This window comes from Ranitomeya imitator, chromosome 4 (genome assembly GCF_032444005.1).
Source record: "Ranitomeya imitator isolate aRanImi1 chromosome 4, aRanImi1.pri, whole genome shotgun sequence".
NCBI classification, from domain to species: Eukaryota; Metazoa; Chordata; class Amphibia; order Anura; family Dendrobatidae; genus Ranitomeya; species Ranitomeya imitator.
Window position 1 is genome coordinate 66,679,118 of NC_091285.1, and position 21,684 is coordinate 66,700,801.

A 21,684-nucleotide genomic window follows, 5' to 3' on the forward strand; every position below is an offset into this window, starting at 1 on the left:
TGTGCCCCATATATGCTCTGCACCTTTATGGCCTCATAGGTGCTCCTTATAATGCTGTGCCCCATATATGCTCTGCACCTTTATGGCCCCATAGGTGCTCCTTATAATGCTGTGCCCCATATATGCTCTGCACCTTTATGGCCCCATAGGTGCTCCTTATAATGCTGTGCCCCTTATATGCTCTGCACCTCTATGGCCCCATAGGTGCTCCTTATAATGCTGTGCCCCTTATATGCTCTGCACCTTTATGGCCCCATAGATGCTCCTTATAATGCTGTGCCCCATTTATGCTCTGCACCTTTATGGCCCCATAGATGCTCCTTATAATGCTGTGCCATATATGCTCTGCACCTTTATGGCCCCATAGGTGCTCCTTAGAATGCTGTGCCCCATATATGCTCTGCACCTTTATGGCCCCATAGATGCTCCTTATAATGCTGTGCCCCTTATATGCTCTGCACCTTTATGGCCCCATAGATGCTCCTTATAATGCTGTGCCCCTTATATGCTCTGCACCTTTATGGCCCCATAGATGCTCCTTATAATGCTGTGCCCCATATATGCTCTGCACTTTATGGCCCCATAGGTGCTCCTTATAATGCTGTGCCCCATATATGCTCTGCACCTTTATGGCCCCATAGGTGCTCCTTATAATGCTGTGCCCCATATATGCTCTGCACCTTTATGGCCCCATAGGTGCTCCTTATAATGCTGTGCCCCATATATGCTCTGCACCTTTATGGCCCCATAGGTGCTCCTTATAATGCTGTGCCCCATTTATGCTCTGCACCTTTATGGCCCCATAGGTGCTCCTTATAATGCTGTGCCCCTTATATGCTCTGCACCTTTATGGCCCCATAGGTGCTCCTTATAATGCTATGCCCCATATATGCTCTGCACCTTTATGGCCCCATAGGTGCTCCTTATAATGCTGTGCCCCATATATGCTCTGCACCTTTATGGCCCCATAGGTGCTCCTTATAATGCTGTGCCCCTTATATGCTCTGCACCTTTATGGCCCCATAGGTGCTCCTTATAATGCTGTGCCCCTTATATGCTCTGCACCTTTATGGCCCCATAGGTGCTCCTTATAATGCTGTGCCCCATATATGCTCGGCACCTTTATGGCCCCATAGGTGCTCCTTATAATGCTGTGCCCCATATATGCTCTGCACCTTTATGGCCCCATAGATGCTCCTTATAATGCTGTGCCCCATATATGCTCTGCACCTTTATGGCCCCATAGGTGCTCCTTATAATGCTGTGCCCCATATATGCTCTGCACCTTTATGGCCCCATAGGTGCTCCTTAGAATGCTGTGCCCCATATATGCTCTGCACCTTTATGGCCCCATAGGTGCTCCTTATAATGCTGTGCCCCATATATGCTCTGCACCTTTATGGCCCCATAGGTGCTCCTTATAATGCTGTGCCCCATATATGCTCTGCACCTTTATGGCCCCATAGGTGCTCCTTATAATGCTGTGCCCCATATATGCTCTGCACCTTTATGGCCCCATAGGTACTCCTTATAATGCTGTGCCCCTTATATGCTCTGCACCTTTATGGCCCCATAGGTGCTCCTTATAATGCTGTGCCCCATATATGCTCTGCACCTTTATAGCCCCATAGGTGCTCCTTATAATGCTGTGCCCCATATATGCTCTGCACCTTTATGGCCCCATAGGTGCTCCTTATAATGCTGTGCCCCTTATATGCTCTGCACCTTTATGGCCCCATAGGTGCTCCTTATAATGCTGTGCCCCATATATGCTCTGCACCTTTATGGCCCCATAGGTGCTCCTTATAATGCTGTGCCCCTTATATGCTCTGCACCTTTATGGCCACATAGATGCTCCTTATAATGCTGTGCCCCATATATGCTCTGCACCTTTATGGCCCCATAGGTGCTCCTTAGAATGCTGTGCCCCTTATATGCTCTGCACCTTTATGGCCCCATAGGTGCTCCTTAGAATGCTGCTGGTGCTGCCATAAAAAAAAAAAAAATCACATACTCACCTCTCTTCTCAGGACGCTGGCGCTTTCAATAATTACCTGCTCCTCTGCGGCTCCGTCTCCAGCACTGACGCTCAGCAGAGGGCGCGCACTGACTACGTCACAGCGCCCTCTAACCTGAGCGTCATTGCTAGAGGACGCTGCAGACGGAGCCGGAGCGAGGAGCAGGTAATTATAGCGCTGCGCTCCCCTTAACTGCTGCGGCGCGGTCCCTGCAGTCCCTGGCTTCTCCGGCGCTGCGGCTTCTTCCTGTAATTGAGCGGTCACATGGCACCGATCATTTACAGCAATGAATATGCGGCTCCTCCCCTATGGGGGTGGAGCTGCCTATTCATTTCTGTAATGTGCGGTGCCATGTGACCGCTCAGTGCAGGAAGAATCTGCAGCGCCGGAGAAGCCAGGGACTGCAGGGACCGCGCTGGGAGCAGGTAAGTATAATTACACAGCCCCCGCTCCCCCTCCCCTGCTGACACCCGGGTATATGACTCGAGTATAAGCCGAGAGGGGGACTTTCAGCCCAAAAAAATGGGCTGAAAATCTCGGCTTATACTCGAGTATATACGGTATATCGGGTTTTTATGTTTGGCTGCTGTCACACAGTAAAAGACACTTTTATTGCAAAAACTAGTTTTTGCACTGCCATATTTAGACAGCTATAATTTTTCCATATTTCGTCCAACAGAGTCATATGACAGATTCTGTTTTGCGTTTTTATTGGTACCATTTCGGGCACATCACATTTTTTTTCTCTTTCTATTCTGATTTTTGAGAGGTAGAATGAACAAAATCCAGTAATTCAGGAATTGTTCTTTTTTTAAAATTTTTATACCGTGTAGTAAAATTGATAAAACAGCATTATTCTTCGCGTCAGTACGATTACAGAGATACCTCATTTCTATAATTTTTTTCTATTTTGGCGCTTTTGCGCAATAAAAACTGTATTAGAGAAAAAATAATTATTTTTGCATTGCTTTACTCTGAGAGCTATACATTTTTAATTTTCCATTGACAGAGTTTTGTTGTTGTTTTCAATTGCGCTTTATTGCACATTTTGTTTGGGGGTATGATGATAAAGCATAGTTTTTTGCCTCTTTTTTTTTCTTTACTAGTGGGACTGTTTTATAGGTCATGCTGTTCTGGACACGGCGATACCAAATATGTGTATTTTTTTCTTTTTACATAAGTGTATTTATTGGATAACATTTTTTTCTTACTTTTGTTCTTTATTTGGGGATTTTTAAATATATTTTTACACTTTTTTAAATAACCTTTTTAAAACTTTTTTTTACATTGTCCAAGAATGGGGCATCAACTGTATAATGACAGAACGCTGATATGATACTCTGCAATGCTTCTGCACCGCAGGCCAACAGAGCAGTGTCTGACAGGCAGTAAGGAGGCCTGTGAGCAGACGCTTAGCAGACGCTCATAGGCGACCTTTCCTACAGTACCCTGCGGACATCTTGTAGCCGAGTTCACCATGGAGACCATCCACACAATGCGATCGCATCGCGTTGTGTCAAATGGGAGTAAACAGGGAGTAGACAGGAAGTTCACTCCCTCTGCAATGCTTCTCGATGTCGCTGTCACTATTGGCAGCATCATCAGAGGAGGTAAACATCCGCAATCGGTTCTAGCACTCATCGTAGGCACCGCAGCAAGGTGTCAGCTCCCACATACAGCCGACACCCACACATGATCGCAGTGGCACTCAGTGTGATCCGATGTGATTGCGGCGCCATAAATATACGACAGTTTGCGGGAATGCAGCTCCCACTGCACTATATATACACGGCGCAAGTCGGGAAGGAGTTATAGGAAATCTTTCACATGAAAAAATGCTGTTAACCTGTAGATATGGGGTTGATCTGCAGGTTTATTGTACCTGCACTTTGGCAACATTCGGCGTTCAATCACAGGGGTAGCTCCGGCGCCTGTTCAGTCACCACTCTGTGTATAGAGTGCGGTGGCTGTAAATGTTCCCCCATCACTTATTGACAGTCAACTCCGCATTAGAGCTGGCTGTCAGTCAGTGCCGGAGGTCGCTATTACAGCCAACTCTCTCTATGCACAGAGCAGAGACTGAAACTGTGTCGGTACCACACCCATGACTGAATGTTGAACGCTGCCAGGAAAAATAAAGTTAATTTCCTCCTGGCAGCCAGATTCAAAAGGTGTGTGACGAGTAGTGATGAGTGAACTTGTTCGAAAAATGATTGGCAAACATAGATTTGGCATGGATATTACACATTCGGAATTGTAATCGGAAACACAAGCAGAATGTTATAAAATCGGAAACATTCGGTAAAAAGTGCAGGAAAATATTTGCATTGCCACAAAAGTATTTTCAGCACTTTGGCTACAATAATGGTGGTGTATGATGAGTGTGCGGGACACTACGGCTATCGCCGATGTCCCCTGACTGCGGGGCCTCGGCATGGCTCTCACCGGGTCTCCCACGGGGTGACGTCGCCGAGCTCCGGGGGGCCGGGTTTGGTTTGGGGCGGGGCCCCAATCAAAAGAGGCGGCGCTTTGCTTCCTGCCCTTCCGGATCCCCTCACTTGCACCCGGACCTGTCTTGGGGCTGCCAGAAAATGGACCCGCTCCAGGAAGCGGTGAGGGAGAAGATTGGCAGGGAGGGTAGCGGTTGGCTAGCGGCGCTACTGGCCGCGAGCGGCTCCCTCCCTGCAGCGAGCCAGGCGGTGCCGTCGGTCGAGCAGCGATCTGGCAGAGCCTCCCGGCCTCCGGCACGTCTGAGCCCACCAGTAATTTCAAAGAGGAGCGCGCGGCTCAAGCGCGCGCGCATCCTCTCACGTGGGCAGACAGCACAGCGCGACGGCGGCGGTCGGGCAGAGGCAGGAGGGGGGAACACAAGGGTTGATCAGCTCCGCTCATACGTCGGTACTAACCCCCTGGGGAGGGAACGCTCAGCAGCAGCAGCAGCACTTAGTCACCCCAGCTGCACAGGAGTCTCGGGCAGTTGTTAGCATGGGGGGGGGGTTCAGGGCTCAGCGGCGTCTGCATCATCACAGGAGAACGAGGGGACGGGGGAGTCACAGGATTTGTTCTCTCCTACTCTACAGCCTTTGGGGGGGGGGGTGGGAATAATACTGGGAAGGGACAGGAGCTAGGTGCAGCGGCCCAGCAGCAGGAGCATTCTGCCCCCATAATGGGACAGCAGACAGGGTTTGGACACACAGGGGTGAGAATTGAGTCCCCTTTCCCGTCATTCCCGGTAATTTTTTCAACACCTCACCAACTTACTGCTGGGTGTCAAACAGCCCAAGCTCACTTAGCGTCGGGGGTGGGGGAACATCTGAACGCCTCGGCAGGCATATCGCCGATGGCAACCGGTGTGGGACTCCCCATACAGGGTGCTGGCACCTCGGCTTTGGTCGGCGTTCAGAGCGCGAGTAACCGCTCCGCACGCAGCGTGTCATCGTCGTCGTCATCCGGGCATGGCCGCCGTCATAGAAAAAGGCGCAGGGAACGTTATGATAGCAGGAGACGCTCCCACAGGTCCCGTTCCAGCCGTCGCAGCAGGCGGTCTAGAGCGTCAAGGTGGCGCTCTCCATCCTCTTCGGGCAGTTCATCTGGTCGTTCTCGTCATCACGATGCGTCGGAACGCAGGTCCACTTCACGGATCGGGCAGCGAGGTGCTACTATCCATGCACCTCAGGAGCAGAGTCGCTCAGAACCCAGTATACAACCCGGTGAGTACTCCTTTACTGGTGCTTGGGGAGCTGATAGGGGAATTACGGGTAATATGGCAGATGCGGCCCCGTTTAGCGCAGGCTGCGGCAGGATTTTCGTAAACCCCAAGCTGTTGCAACCCGCCACGCAGCCTAAGACAATACCTCCCACACGCCCCGATATTTACAAGGATGGCCTTTTTTGCGGGGTCCCACCCCTGGGGTCACACCTAGATATTGCCGTAAAGGAACAAATTTGGGCGAACAAATTCATAGACATTTGGTCCCTTGTATCCACAGAGCAACACTCGGTGGATAAGGAGAGACGGGTAGGCGAGAGAGTGTATGACAGAAAACCGAAGGTAGCCAAAACTATCAACAATTGGCTGCAGGCTTTCGCAGTTCTAGGATGCGTGATGGGAGAGAAACACCCAGAATGATGCTCCGAGCTTTTCATTTATATGGACAGCATATACAGGTCCTTCTCAAAAAATTAGCATATAGTGTTAAATTTCATTATTTACCATAATGTAATGATTACAATTAAACTTTCATATATTATAGATTCATTATCCACCAACTGAAATTTGTCAGGTTTTTTATTGTTTTAATACTGATGATTTTGGCATACAACTCCTGATAACCCAAAAAACCTGTCTCAATAAATTAGCATATTTCACCCATCCAATCAAATAAAAGTGTTTTTTTAATAACAAACAAAAAAACCAACAAATAATAATGTTCAGTTATGCACTCAATACTTGGTCGGGAATCCTTTGGCAGAAGTGACTGCTTCAATGCGGCGTGGCATGGAGGTAATCAGCCTGTGACACTGCTGAGATGTTATGGAGGCCCAGGATGCTTCAATAGCGGCCTTAAGCTCATCCAGAGTGTTGGGTCTTGCGTCTCTCAACTTTCTCTTCACAATATCCCACAGATTCTCTATGGGGTTCAGGTCAGGAGAGTTGGCAGGCCAATTGAGCACAGTAATACCATGGTCAGTAAACCATTTACCAGTGGTTTTGGCACTGTGAGCAGGTGCCAGGTCGTGCTGAAAAATGAAATCTTCATCTCCATAAAGCATTTCAGCCGATGGAAGCATGAAGTGCTCCAAAATCTCCTGATAGCTAGCTGCATTGACCCTGCCCTTGATGAAACACAGTGGACCAACACCAGCAGCTGACATGGCACCCCACACCATCACTGACTGTGGGTACTTGACACTGGACTTCAGGCATTTTGGCATTTCCTTCTCCCCAGTCTTCCTCCAGACTCTGGCACCTTGATTTCCGAATGACATGCAAAATTTGCTTTCATCAGAAAAAAGTACTTGGGACCACTTAGCAACAGTCCAGTACTGCTTCTCTGTAGCCCAGGTCAGGCGCCTCTGCCGCTGTTTATGGTTCAAAAGTGGCTTTACCTGGGGAATGTGGCACCTGTAGCCCATTTCCTGCACACGCCTGTGCACGGTGGCTCTGGATGTTTCCACACCAGACTCAGTCCACTGCTTCCTCAGGTTCCCCAAGGTCTGGAATCGGTCCTTCTCCACAATCTTCCTCAGGGTCCGGTCTCCTCTTCTCGTTGTACAGCGTTTTCTGCCACATTGTTTCCTTCCAACAGACTTACCATTGAGGTGCCTTGATACAGCACTCTGGGAACAGCCTATTTGTTGAGAAATTTCTTTCTGGGTCTTACCCTCTTGCTTGAGGGTGTCAATGATGGCCTTCTTGACATCTGTCAGGTCGCTAGTCTTACCCATGATGGGGGTTTTGAGTAATGAACCAGGCAGGGAGTTTATAAAAGCCTCAGGTATCTTTTGCATGTGTTTAGAGTTAATTAGTTGATTCAGAAGATTAGGGTAATAGGTCGTTTAGAGAACCTTTTCTTGATATGCTAATTTATTGAGACAGGTTTTTTGGGTTATCAGGAGTTGTATGCCAAAATCATCAGTATTAAAACAATAAAAGACCTGACAAATTTCAGTTGGTGGATAATGAATCTATAATATATGAAAGTTTAATTGTAATCATTACATTATGGTAAATAATGAAATTTAACACTATATGCTAATTTTTTGAGAAGGACCTGTACAGTTCATATAAGTCCCATGGTGGCTCGGCCTGGTGGAAATACGATGAGGATTTCCGCCGCAGGCTAGCTGTCAATCCACATTTGGGGTGGGGGGTAAAAGCCACCGATTCATGGCTGCGGCTGATGATGGCCCAGAAGACTATGCAGCCCTTTCCCGGGGCATCCGCCGGCAGTGCCAGCAATGCTGGGTCGGCAGTCGTACGCAGGCCAGGCACTTGTTGGCTCTTCAACGAGGGCCACTGCAAATTTTACGGATTGTGCAAGTATATGCACGAATGTTCCGCTTGTGGGGGACCTCACTCTACATCAAAATGCTCAAAAACCCCTCAAAAATCGATCAGTAACAAGTCATCCGCGGGGGGTGAGCCATCTGACACCGGTGAGCGTAAAAAGCATGGAACCATGGTTGTCCAGATACCCCAATAAACCGGCTGCAGCTCAGCTAAGTTTTGGTTTTTCGTTCGGTTTTTTCATTCCTTTTATTTTTTCAAGAAAACCCCAGTTGTCAAAGAACTTAAAATCGGCCAGGGAACTCCCGGCCATTTTACACGACAAGTTGAATAAAGAGATTAGAGCAGGCCGTTTTCAAGGCCCGTTTGATTCTCTCCCCTTTTTTAACCTACGGGTTTCCCCTTTGGGCATTGTCGCTAAGAAGGAGTCGGGTAAGTACCGTCTTATTCACCATCTGTCATACCCAAAAGGCAGATCGGTGAACGATGGTATTCCCGAAGATGACACCACGGTAACATACATACCTTTCGACAGAGCTGTGGAAATGGTTAGAAAAGCAGGACCAGGCGCCCTCATGGCCAAATCAGATATTGAGTCTGCATTCCGGCTGCTTCCGGTTCACCCGGACTGCTATCACCTGTTAGGAGCCATGTTCGAGGACAAGTACTACTTCGATACATGCCTGTCTATGGGATGCTCAATTTCTTGCCATTACTTTGAAATGTTTAGTACATTTCTAGAGTGGGTAGCTCGCAAGGTTACGCGTTTGCCATCTATTACGCACTACCTTGATGACTTTTTATTTGTAGGTCCGGCTAATTCGGAGGTGTGTCACGATGCCCTGGTCCAATTTAAGGACGTTATGTCCTGTTTTGGAGTCCCCTTGTCGTCAGAGAAAACCATCGGCCCCGTCTCTGTCATCACGTTCCTAGGAATCAAAATTGACTCGGTTGCTATGGAATTTAGGTTGCCCCAAGACAAGATATTAAAACTGCAAGAACTAATTGCGGGATGTCTATCGGTCGGTAAGGTTACACTAGTGCAAATGCAATCCCTCCTGGGATCCCTGAATTTTGCCTGTAAGGTAATGCCAATGGGCAGAATCTTCTCTCGCAGGTTAATTTTGGCTACGAAAGGTGCGAAACAACCCCACCACAGGATCAGGATCACGGCGCAATTGCGCAGCGATCTGATTATATGGCAGCGTTTTCTCTTTTCCTACAACGGGAGAACATGCTTTCAGGAAAATGAATGTGACAGTGATAGCTTAGGGCTCAGGCTCGGTAAAGTGGATGCGGTGGGTTTCAGCGTCAGTTTTAGGGAACAGACGTGCGCGGACACATGGCCCGAATCGTGGGTAACCAGAGCCTGGACCCAGGATTTGGTGCTCCTAGAACTGCTTCCCCTAGCGGTTGCCATGGAGCTTTGGGGCCAGTTTTTGGCCAACAAACGTGTGTGTTTCAGGCTGGAATCGGACAAGGCCACGCATGCCCTTAATTTCCTATCACCATCCTCGTTGCCGGTCATAAAGGTCATCGGGTTCACAGTATTAAAATGTTTGGAGAGCAACACATGGTTAAAGGCGATCGCTCACAGTGTGGAAAAGGTCGGTGTTATGGATGTTAAACTTTGTTCTGATTCACAGATGCGGTATGGTCAGCAGCCGTGGGAACAGCAGCAAATGCGGGGATGCCCGCTTTCGGTTTGGGATGCCCTGGAGAGCTGATTCCGTTGTTAAGGTCTTCCATAGCTCCTGCCACATGGAAAGCATACGGTAAGGCATGGGATGAGTGGTGTTTGGTGGCAGCTGAAAAACCGGTAGGTAGCTCTGATAGTTTGAGACTCCAGGTTACATTGGCCTTTTTGGCGCGCTTGCAGGCTTCGGGGGTGTCGGGAACAGCGGCTCGCAATCGCATTGCGGGGGTGGCGTTTCATTTTAAGCTACGCGGTTGGCCGGATTCTACCAAACATTTTTTAATTACACAGGTTTTAAAAGGCTGGCGGCGGGCCAGTGCGCGCAGCGATCAAAGGAGGCCCATTTCTTTTACTCTCCTGTCCAATTTGGTTAGGGTATCGGGCTCGGTTTGCGACTCCACTTACGAGGCTACGTTGATTTCAGCGGCTTTCAGCCTGGCTTTCTTCGGGGCTATGCGGGTTAGCGAGATCCTCCCCTCGTCCCGCTGCAGGGCAGGCGGCCTGCAGCTGGAAGACCTGGTGATCTGTGACGACGGGCTGAGGGTAAGGGTGCGCAGATCCAAAACCGACCAGGAAGGCAGGGGTGTATGGTTCCCCCCTTTTTGCCATCAAGGGATCGATTTGCCCGCTATCATTGGTTAGAAGTTACATGCAAATTAGGGGCAGCGGGTTGCAATTATTCATCCATGAGAACGGCTCCCCTCTGTTTGCGTGTCAGTTCCTAGCGATCCTTAGACAGGCATTGACGTTTCTCGGTTTGCCCGCAACGGAATTCGGTACTCATTCATTTAGGATCGGTGCAGCAACAGAAGCCTCCAGGGCTGGTCTGTTTGAATCAGATATACAGAGAGTGGGTAGATGGAGATCTCGCTGTTTCACTAGATATATCAGGCCGGAATTAGTGTTGCAATAAGTTTTGCTTAGATTGCGCTAGTAGGTTGCTTTTCTTTTTCGTAGGTGTCTTCCCTATTGTTGATCTCCCTCTTGTCCTTTCCGTTTCGAGTTTTTTATTTACTAACAACTGTTTGTCTCTGGTTTCAGATGGTATGAGACCCAGCATATGGCTGGTGGGCCATTCTTATATATACTGGGCAGCACGGCGTGCGGAATTATGCCCAGGAGGTCGTTCGCTTGGCCTTACAGGAATGGACGTCATCTGGCGCGGAACAAGAGGTTTAACATGGTCACAAGTCCTGCCAGAGATTGTGCGAATTCCAAGAGTAGCATCCTCGCCTACAGTGGTGGTTATCCACGCCGGTGGGAATGATTTGGCCTCTTTTCCTCTCGCTGAGCTGTTGACCCTGATGAGAGCCGATCTGGACAAACTTCCAGGCTTCTTTCCTGTAATGCGTTTGGTGTGGTCCGAGATGATCCCTAGATTGGTTTGGCGAGGTGCCAGGGAACTGGGAGCCATGGAAAGATCCAGACGCACGCTTAACCAGAGAATTTCTCGCTTCATCAGATTCAAGAACGGTGTGGTGGTGAGACATCACCGGTTAGAAGGAGATAACTCCGGTTTTCTCTTGCCAGATGGGGTGCATCTCAATGATGCGGGTCTGGACATCTTCCTGGATGGGCTTAGAGAGGGCGTAGTTCAGGCGCTCCATTCGTTGGGTGGGTCGTAGCTCGTGTCACGGGCTACTCCGTGGCGGAATGGGTGGTTATGAGGTTGGTGAAGATACCTGCGCCGGGAGTCCGGAGGGCAGTAAATCTCCCTACACCCGCTTGGTTGGCAAAATGTTGCCGGGTTATAAGCTGCGACCTTAATTATTAAGCCAAAAGAGAAAATTGACAAATTGAAGTTGACATTAAGCAAGTTATTTATAAAGTTTAATAAAAGAAGTCATATTTGAAATATTCGGGTGTGGCGTCACTTTGTGGGAGTATAGTTTCTTTGGGTCTCTGCAGTCTGCGGGACACTACGGCTATCGCCGATGTCTTCTGACTGCGGGGCCTCGGCATGGCTCTCACCGGGTCTCCCACGGGGTGACGTCGCCGAGCTCCGGGGGGCCGGGTTTGGTTTGGGGCGGGGCCCCTTTCAAAAGAGGCGGCGCTTTGCTTCCTGCCCTTCCGGATCCCCTCACTTGCACCCGGACCTGTCTCTCTCCCTCCCTCCCTTTTGTTTGAGTGGTTATGTTTTTGTTTCTTCTTTCAGTCGCAGCAGCGGAATGGGTGGTTATGAGGTTGGTGAAGATACCTGCGCCGGGAGTCCGGAGGGCAGAAAATCTCCCTACACCCGCTTGGTTGGCAAAATGTTGCCGGGTTATAAGCTGCGACCTTAATTATTAAGCCAAAAGAGAAAATTGACAAATTGAAGTTGACTTTAAGCAAGTTATTTATAAAGTTTAATAAAAGAAGTCATATTTGAAATATTCGGGTGTTGCGTCACTTTGTGGGAGTATAGTTTCTTTGGGTCTCTGCAGTCTGGGGCACGTGTTTGTGCTGGGTAGGGAAATTGCAGAGCTCAGAGGAGCGGCGTGCTTTAAACTGTAATTTTTTTTCTTCTATCTTTATCTGTGCACATTGCGGCTAGCCACTCAGAGCACAGGAAGAATCCACAAAGTCCTGACACAATGGTTTGTGTTATTGGCTGTTGAAATCACATGTAAGGAACAGACATCTTGTTTTAGTGACATTTTGACAATGTATCAGCGCAGAGAGGCTGCTCCTGATGCTGGGACTGTTTGCAGCTAGATCTTAGGTAGTTAGCTAGGCGGTTGTATATTAGTCAGGTAGTTTAGCTAGCTACTGTCCAGTGTGGCTGTGAAATTGACCTTCCAACATGTTTTTTTGCCATTACTGAGGTCGACAGACAAAGACAGCAGTGCACAATTCATACAAGTGTGTTGTGCACTGCTTCTTGTCCTCCATGCATGAGTATAGCGTTCTAAATCCTATTTTTTCACTCACTTGCTAAATGTGAAACACCATGCCATATCCCACCTTGTCATTTAGTGGTGAGGTGACATTGTTCTGTGAATTGAGCATTTTTTTTCGGCAGTTGCTTCCGTGATTCACCATGCCATATTTGTTTAGTGGCCTTGAAATTCCACAGTCTGCATAGCTCATGTACATTAAAAATATATACCGTATATACTCGAGTATAAGCCGACCCGAGTATAAGCCGACCCCCCTAATTTTGCCACAAAAAACTGGGAAAACTTATTGACTCGAGTATAAGCCTAGGGTGGAAATGTAGCATTTACCGGTGAATTTCAAAAATAAAAATAGATCATTATTTCCCCATAGCTGTGCCATATAGTGCTCTGCACCGTTCATATTGCCCCATAGATGCTGCACAGATGCCCCATATAGTGCTGTGTGCCGTTCATACTGCCCCATAGATGCTGCACAGATGCCCCATATAGTGCTGTGTGCCGTTCATACTGCCCCCATATAGTGCTGTGTGCCGTTCATACTGCCCCCATATAGTGCTGTGTGCCGTTCATACTGCCCCATAGATGCTGCACAGATGCCTCATATAGTGCTGTGTGCCGTTCATACTGCCCCCATATAGTGCTGTGTGCCGTTCATACTGCCCCATAGATGCTGCACAGATGCCTCATATAGTGCTGTGTGCCGTTCATACTGCCCCCATATAGTGCTGTGTGCCGTTCATACTGCCCCCATATAGTGCTGTGTGCCGTTCATACTGCCCCCATATAGTGCTGTGTGCCGTTCATACTGCCCCCATATAGTGCTGTGTGCCGTTCATACTGCCCCCATATAGTGCTGTGTGCCGTTCATACTGCCCCCATATAGTGCTGTGTGCCGTTCATACTGCCCCCATATAGTGCTGTGTGCCGTTCATACTGCCCCCATATAGTGCTGTGTGCCGTTCATACTGCCCCCATATAGTGCTGTGTGCCGTTCATACTGCCCCCATATAGTGCTGTGTGCCGTTCATACTGCCCCCATAGATGCTGCACATAAATCTGTGCTGCCGCTGCTGCTGCTGCAATAAAAAAAAAAAACCACATACTCACCTCCCTTGATTGCAGCTCCCAGCGTCCGGTCCCGGCGCCTCCATCTTCCCGGCGTCTCTGCTCTGACTGATCAGGCAGAGGGCGCCGCGCACACTATATGCGTCATCGCGCCCTCTGCCTGAACAGTCAGAGCGCAGACGCCGGGAAGATGGAGGCGCCGGGAAGATGGAGCGACGCCCGGCGGCTGGAACGCGGACAGGTGAATATAACATACTTACCTAGTCCCAGCGATCCTCGCGCTGTCCCTGCCTTCCTCCCCGTCTTCTGTGCTGCAGCATCTTCCTGTCAGCGGTCACCGGCACCGCTGATTAGAGAAATGAATAGGCGGCTCCGCCCCTATGGGAGGTGGAGCCGCTTATTCATATCTCTAATGAGCGGTCCCACGTGACCGCTGAAGAGGGGAAGACGCTGCAGCACAGAAGACGGGGAGGAAGGCAGGGACAGCGCGAGGATCGCTGGGACTAGGTAAGTATACCTCAGCGCCCTCTCCCCCTCACCCGCCGACCCCACCACTACCGTGACTCGAGTATAAGCCGAGGGGGGCACTTTCAGCCCAAAAATTTGGGCTGAAAATCTCGGCTTATACTCGAGTATATACGGTATATATATTTTTATGTTGCTAACCATGATGCAGCCTGCCGTATCCCCAGTTATAATTTTCTGGCGGTGAAATTAAGCTGTCTGCAGACCTCACGCACATAAAAAATATATATTTTTTCTCTTACTCAACGTGATACAGCCTGGCATATCCCACATTGTAATTTTGCGACGATTAAATTGTTGTGTGTGCTGAGCTGTTGCACATAAAAACAAAAAGACATTTTTTTGCTTTTCAAACGTGACACAGCAGGCTAAATCCAATTTTGAAATTATTTGGAGCATATCTTCTAGGTTATAAAGGCATCACATCACCCACACAAAAGAATATTTGGTTAAGTTACTAATGTTCTACAGTAGGGTAGATCTCTTTTTGAAATTGTTTTTATCATCTAATGTATGTTATACAAGCCTCATCCGCAGGGCCAAAAAATTCTCTTTGGTTACTAATGTCATACAGTTGGGTAGATCTCACTTTGAAATTGTTTGGAGCATCAAGTCTATTTTATACAGTCCTCATGCAACCAAAAAAATTCTTCTGTTACTAACTTTAAAAAAGTGGGGTCATCTTACTGTGAAATTGTTTGTAGTATCTAGTCAATGTTATACAGGCCTCATCCACAGGCCAAAAAATATTTCTTCCTTTACTAATGTCATACAGTAGGGGACATCACACGTTCAAATTGTTTGTAGCATTTAGTCAATGTTACACAGGCCTCATCCAAAGGCCAAAAAATATCTCTTCTGTTACTAACGTCAGACAATATGGTAGATCTCACTTTAAAATTGTTTAATCAATGTTATACAGGTCCCAAAAAAATTTTTGAGTTACTAACGTCATAGATTAGGGAAGATCTAATTTTAAAATTGTTTGGAGCATATTTTCTTAGTCATACAAGCCTCATCCACATTTAAACAATTCTTTCTTGTTTGATTAATGCGATTCAGCACTCCATTTTTCACTTTGTCATTTACTGCCACTGAAATTCAGCTGTTTGCATAACTGATGCAGAGTTTAAAATCTAATCTTTTGTTGCTAATACTTTGCTCCTACCACACTATCTGAGCAACATAACTGGGAAAAAATTGAGGTCATGGTGGAAGGGGGATTAGGCTTGGTGTTCAAGGTGTAAGTGGGGTAGGTGGCAATGTTTGTGAAAGCACTAGTGAACCATCAACGTCACGTCATATACAAAGACAATTGACAACTTCTGTTACTGGACGGGCTACTCCACTACCTTTCTTTGGCAGACGCACAGCGGTAAGCCTTGTTGATGAACCTTGAGTGTTATCCTGCCACCAACACATCATGGACTTGGACCTCATGGAAGCGCCTGACACATGAGCGCCTTCTTGTTGCACTATCTTCAACACAATGCCCGTATTCTTAGGGTTAGAAATAGCGCTGTCTGCTGGGTTGCCACTCTGTTAGATCTACGGTACAAGAATAAATTTAGCCAAATGCTTCCCCCTGGAAAGGGACATGTGCATGCAGGAGTACCGAAACACACTTGTAGACAATCTTAAGAGTGGTTTACCCTAAAACAGCAGTGAGGCACACAGTGTGCACTGCAGTTCTAGACTTTCAACACCAGGAACATCAAAATGTCAATGTAAAAAACTTTAGCAGCAGCAGTGTAAGTGGCATAAGCATTTTTTGTGAACCGCTTCACATAGTTTTTAAACCAGCTCATGCACCAGCAGAACAGAGTACAAGTCTGATATGTTGTCAATGACTGGAGAGGATGGTGCAGAAGTATGTTGAGCTCAATATTAATGCCATCAGGTGGATTTTGAACCCTTTGGCAGTGGCCTAGGCTCGACTATCAAGCCTTAGAGGTTTTGTCATGACCAACAGCCAGCGTTCTCTCAGAACATATGTTCAGCACTGCTGGTGGTGTCTTAACGGATAAGCAAATCTGGCTGTCCCCTATAAGTGTAGATCACCTAAATTTAATCAAAATGAACAAGTCATGGATCTCGAATGACTTTTGCACCCTAGTCACAGACTGGATAGATAAGGTGATGGTGTAGTTTTTAGAGTCATGCATTGATCTAGCGTTATTGCAGTTTGTGACACCTCTGTTGTGGCTTCTGTGTGTTGCTACTGTTCCTGATGTTATAAACAATTTTTGGAAATGTGGAGACACAAAGTTGGGTCTCTATCTGTTGGGTTGCCTATAGTGGAAGGTGGGTCAGAGGCCCCTTTTACTGTTTCTACATTCAGAACAGAATTTCAATATTTGCAGATGACAATAAACTCTGCAGGGTAATCAATACAGAGGAGGACAATTTTATATTACAGGATGATTTATGTAAACTAGAAGCTTGGGCTGATAAATGGCAAATGAGCTTTAATGGGGATAAATGTAAGGTCATGCACTTGGGGAGAAGTAATAAGATGTATAACTATGCGCTTAATTCTAAAACTCTGGGCAAAAACTTCAATGAAAAAGACCTGGGAGTATGGGTGGATGACAAACTCATATTCAGGTGCCAGTGTCAGGCAGCTGCTACAAAGGCAAATAAAATAATGGGATGCATTAAAAGAGGCATAGATGCACATGAGGAGAACATAATTTTACCTCTATACAAGTCACTAGTTCGACCACACTTAGAATACTGTGCACAGTTCTGGTCTCCGGTGTATAAGAAAGACATAGCTGAACTAGAGCGGGTGCAGAGAAGAGCGACCAAGGTTATTAGAGGACGGGGGTCTGCAATACCAAGATAGGTTATTACACTTGGGGCTATTTAGTTTGGAAAAACGTAGACTAAGGGGTGATCTTATTTTAATGTATAAATATATGAGTGGACAGTACAAAGACCTTTCTGATGATCTTTTTAATCATAGACCTGAGACAGGGACAAGGGGGCATCCTCTACGTCTGGAGGAAAGAAGGTTTAGGCATAATAACAGACGCGGGTTCTTTACTGTAAGAGCAGTGAGACTATGGAACTCTCTGCCGTATGATGTTGTAATGAGTGATTCATTACTTAAATTTAAAATGGGACTGGATTCCTTTCTTGAAAAGTATAATGTTGCACGGTATACATACTAGATTCCATGATAGGACGTTGATCCAGGGAACTAGTCTGATTGCCGTATGTAGAGTCGGGAAGGATTTTTCATCCCCAAAGTGGAGCTTACTATTTGCCATATGGTTTTTTTTGCCTTCATGTGGATCAACATGTTAGGGCATGTTAGGTTAGGCTATGGGTTGAACTATATGGACTTAAAGTCTTCCTTCAACGTTAATAACTATGTTACTATGTTACTGTGTGGAAATTGATGCCACTTTAGTGGTGTGTGGCAACAATTTTTGAAATGTTTACACTCTAAGTTGGGTCTCCTTGTGCGTTGCCTGTAGTAGTAGGGCTCCTAGATCGGCATGCCTGCACTACTTTCAGTCCGCTACTTGTGTTACTCTCCTTACATTTTTCTAACATTAGTGCTTTACCAAGCTGATATTTGTGCCACCTGAGTGGTGAATGAGGTATCAAGGCTTCCAGCAAAGAAGGCTTACACCACTCCCTCACCCAACTCATCTTAATTGAAACTTCAATTTAAAGCTGTAAATGCTGGCCCAGACACTGATACATCATGCATGGCCCGTGGCTGACTGCTTCTGTGCTATTATAAAAGGTTCTACTGTGGCTCAATTGGTCAGTCAACTATCTGTATTACCATACTTACATCTTTCTATCAATAGTAGTCTATGAAACTAATGTTTGTGCCACTTGAGTGTGGCTGGAAAAAAAACAGGTTGAGCTGTTGTATGAGGTATCAGGGCTCCCAGCAAAGAAGGCTTACATCACTCCCTCACCCACCTCATCTGTATTGAAACTTCAATTCAAAGCTCTAAATGTTGGCCCAGACACTGCTGCCTCATGCATGGTCCATGGTTGTCTGCTGCTGTGCCATCAATTTTCTACTGCGGGTCAATTGATGCAATTTGTTTTAAATGATTGGACTCCAAGTTGGGTTTCCTTGGTGAGTTGCCTAAATATGGCAGACCTCTCAGGGCACCAGGCCTACACCTGTCACTCATCCATCTGTTACTGATTAATGTTTCAGCTAGAAATGCTGGTCTAAGCCCTGTCCCATGCATCCATGCTGCTCAATTATACTATTTGTACTCTTGGTCAATGGATGTCATTTTTCCCAGTGTTTGCTCCTAATTTGAGCTGTTTGAGAAGTTTTTGTCCCTCAGGTGTTGTCTGTACGTTTGGTTTTGCATCCCATTGAAATCAATGGGGTTCAGATGTGTTTGATGAACCATTCGGTGAACATGGGAACGTTTGCTGAACCAAACTGAACCGAACCTGGAAAGGGTCACTCATCTCTAATAGTCACTCTCCACTTTGTGCTCATAGTCTATATTCTAGATCAGTATTTTTTTGACTCATTCGAAGAAACCACAGTTCTCAGAGGACACCCATTCGAACATAATCGAGAACATACAAACTCCTTGTAGATGCTATCCTTAGTGAGATTTGAATGCAGGACTACTTTCCTTGGACATATGTTGGATAAGAGAAAAAAGTGGGAGTGCAGCAGTCCAATTGCAGCCATTGATTGGCTGTAGGGCTCATGTGACATAAATGCAGTATATGCCTCCCTAGGCACTGATACTGAATAACATAGTGCTTTTCTTGTTACTTTTGCTTTTGGAATGATAATATTATATACAAATAATATCACACTGACTCACTTGGGGTGGAGTGTTAATCCTAATCAATTCAGGCACACCCCTGCTATGTGTTAGGAATCAGCAGTCTATAAAGATAACTTTCTTGTAAAACATTTTTAAAAGCACATATAATACCTGATGAAGGCCGTTGTGGGCTGAAACGCGTTGTTTTGTTCTTATTAAAGTGTCCTAATAAATTTGGTACTGAGCAAATTATCTCAACCTTCAAATTATCCTTGTCTTCCGGAAGCGCCTAGAAAGGAATTTTTTTTTTTCTCTAACCATTGTATTCACATGCAATCCTTGGATCAAGGCTGGCATAGTTCCTGCAATAGTGCTGCATACCGGAATATTATAAGGCGTGGATCCATCATACGGATCAATCAAATGTACATACAAGACATCCAAAGGGTGAGTGCAACAATATATATTTCTTGCTGTGAATATACATCTACACTTAGACCCTGCGCCCCTTGTCTCCCTTTTTATATCTCCTTCCGATATCCTTATACAAATAATAGAGTTATTAAAGAGAACCTGTTACCATGAAATTGTAGTCCACTCTATAGGCATCATGTCATAGAGCAGGGGGAGCTGAGTAGATTGACCTGGCCTCTCCGCTAACTCCCTTGCACCACTCCAGTCTGTCCTCAACTCTGCTACCCGGCTAATCCACCTCTCTCCTCGCAGCTCCCCTGCTTCTCCCCTCTACAAATCCCTCCACTGGCTCCCAATTCCCCATCGAATCCAGGTCAAACTATTAACACTGATCTACAAAGCCATCCACAACCTGTCCCCTCTCTTTATCTCTGAACTAATCTCCCACTATCTTCCCTCACGCAATCTTTGATCCTCCCAAGACCTCCTACTCTCCTCCGCACTTATTCGCTCCACACATAACCGCCTTCAAGATTTCTCCCAAATATCCCCCATCCTCTGGAATTCCATGCCTCAACACATCCGATTATCCACCACCCTCAGATCCTTCACACGGAACCTGAAAACCCATCTCTTCAGGAAAGCCTACAGCCTGCAATAACCATTCTGCCGCCTCACCAACCATCCGAGCTGCCGCCTCACCAACTGCCCAAGCTGCCGCCTCACCAACCGCCTGCACTGCCACCTCACCAACCGCCCAAGCTGCCGCCTCACCACCACCAGAGCTGCCGCATCACCGACCTTCTGTTTCTTCCCCAGTATCCCGTAGAATGTAAGTCCACAAGGACAGGGTCCTCTCCCCTCTGTACCAGTCTGTCATCATAAATTTGTGTACTGTAAATGATATCTATAACCCTGTATGGAACCCCTTTCTCATGTACAGCACCATGGAATTAATGGTGCTATATAAATAAATAATAATAATAATAATAATATAGTTTTGTGAGAAAACATTCAGTGTAACCTGTATTTTAATCATTTATATTCTGCTCTTAGATTTTCAGTCCAGTGGGCGGTCCTATCGGTGACTGACAGCTTTATTTATATAAGTGTGCTTATTGAGAAAATTGTCAGTCACTGATAGGACTGCCCACTGGACCAAGAAGCCGAGAGCAAGGGATTAAATGATGAAAACACAGATTCTACTGATTCTTTTTTCACTAATATATCAATCTCCTCAGCTCCCCCTGCTCTATAATTATATGTGTGTAATTCACATGCCACTTAAGAACTCTAAAAGGAGCTTACCATCAACTACGAATTGTTTGCTAACTTAAAGAACAAACATTAACTCCTTCACTTATTTACACTACCCCATCTTATAGTAAGATTCATACTAATCGTACTATAGTCCGAAGAATACAGCGTATGTCCTTCACAGTCTGTGTTGCATCAGGATATCACATTGGCATATGTCTGATTCAAAAGTTGGCTGTGGGATTCTAGCTCCTCTATATACAGCCCTGTACGGAGTTGCATTTTTTTTAACAAATAATGTCAGTGTGTTTGAAAAAAGGAGTGGAAGATGCAAGAATGTCTTGAGAAAATAGGAAATTCCCTCTGAAATCTAACCTTGAAGTTCCACAATTAGGTCTGTCAGAATTAGCAAGCCAAAAATGAAACGAAAATTAAAAAGTTGGCCAAACAATTTCCATTATATGAAAATAGCACCCGGTTAATAAAATAAAGCTAGGCAAGCAACAACAACACAATAAAAGAAATTCAACATTTCCTACCTGAAGAAGCAGATTGAGTTTGCATTTGCAGTTTTATCTTTATCAGGTCAACAGGCCCACCGATCCCCACAGAAACACATCCAGCTAACATGCTTGCAAAAGTCAAGTCTATAAAGTCCGGAAGATTTTTTCGGCTTTTATCTCGATACTGACTAATAAATCTCTGGGCATTGCTGAAGACACCAAACACGACTGAGTTGTAAATTGCAATACTAGCCAAAGGGAAGGACATTCCTTTAAAAAATCCAGTAACCTAGGAGAAGAAAAATGCAAAAAGCAAATTGGACAAATGGAAAAACTATAACGTTGTACAAAGCTCACTACATATCTCATAGGCCCAGATACATCAGTGTTTATTGACATGAAATACTTGGGAAAGTAACCAATTTCTTGCTCAATGCAAGGTTGCGCAAAGATGTTGTGACTTTTGGCATTTTCACGCCAGATTCAGCAAGGTCAGCCAAAGTCGGTAAAGCTGGGGGGGGAGTTCGGGGCGGGGTGTGCTTGTT

At 46.3% G+C, this 21,684-nt stretch overlaps 1 protein-coding gene across 1 annotated transcript in view; it reads right to left on the reverse strand.

Moving 5' to 3' along the window:
- Positions 1-21,684, reverse strand: part of SLC25A48 (solute carrier family 25 member 48) — a 133,644-nt gene that overhangs the window by 57,881 nt on the left and 54,079 nt on the right. Inside the window, exon 4 of the mRNA XM_069763801.1 lies at positions 21,176-21,428. Coding sequence (XP_069619902.1) covers positions 21,176-21,428 — 253 coding nt within the window. The remainder of the gene's footprint in view (positions 1-21,175; positions 21,429-21,684) is intronic.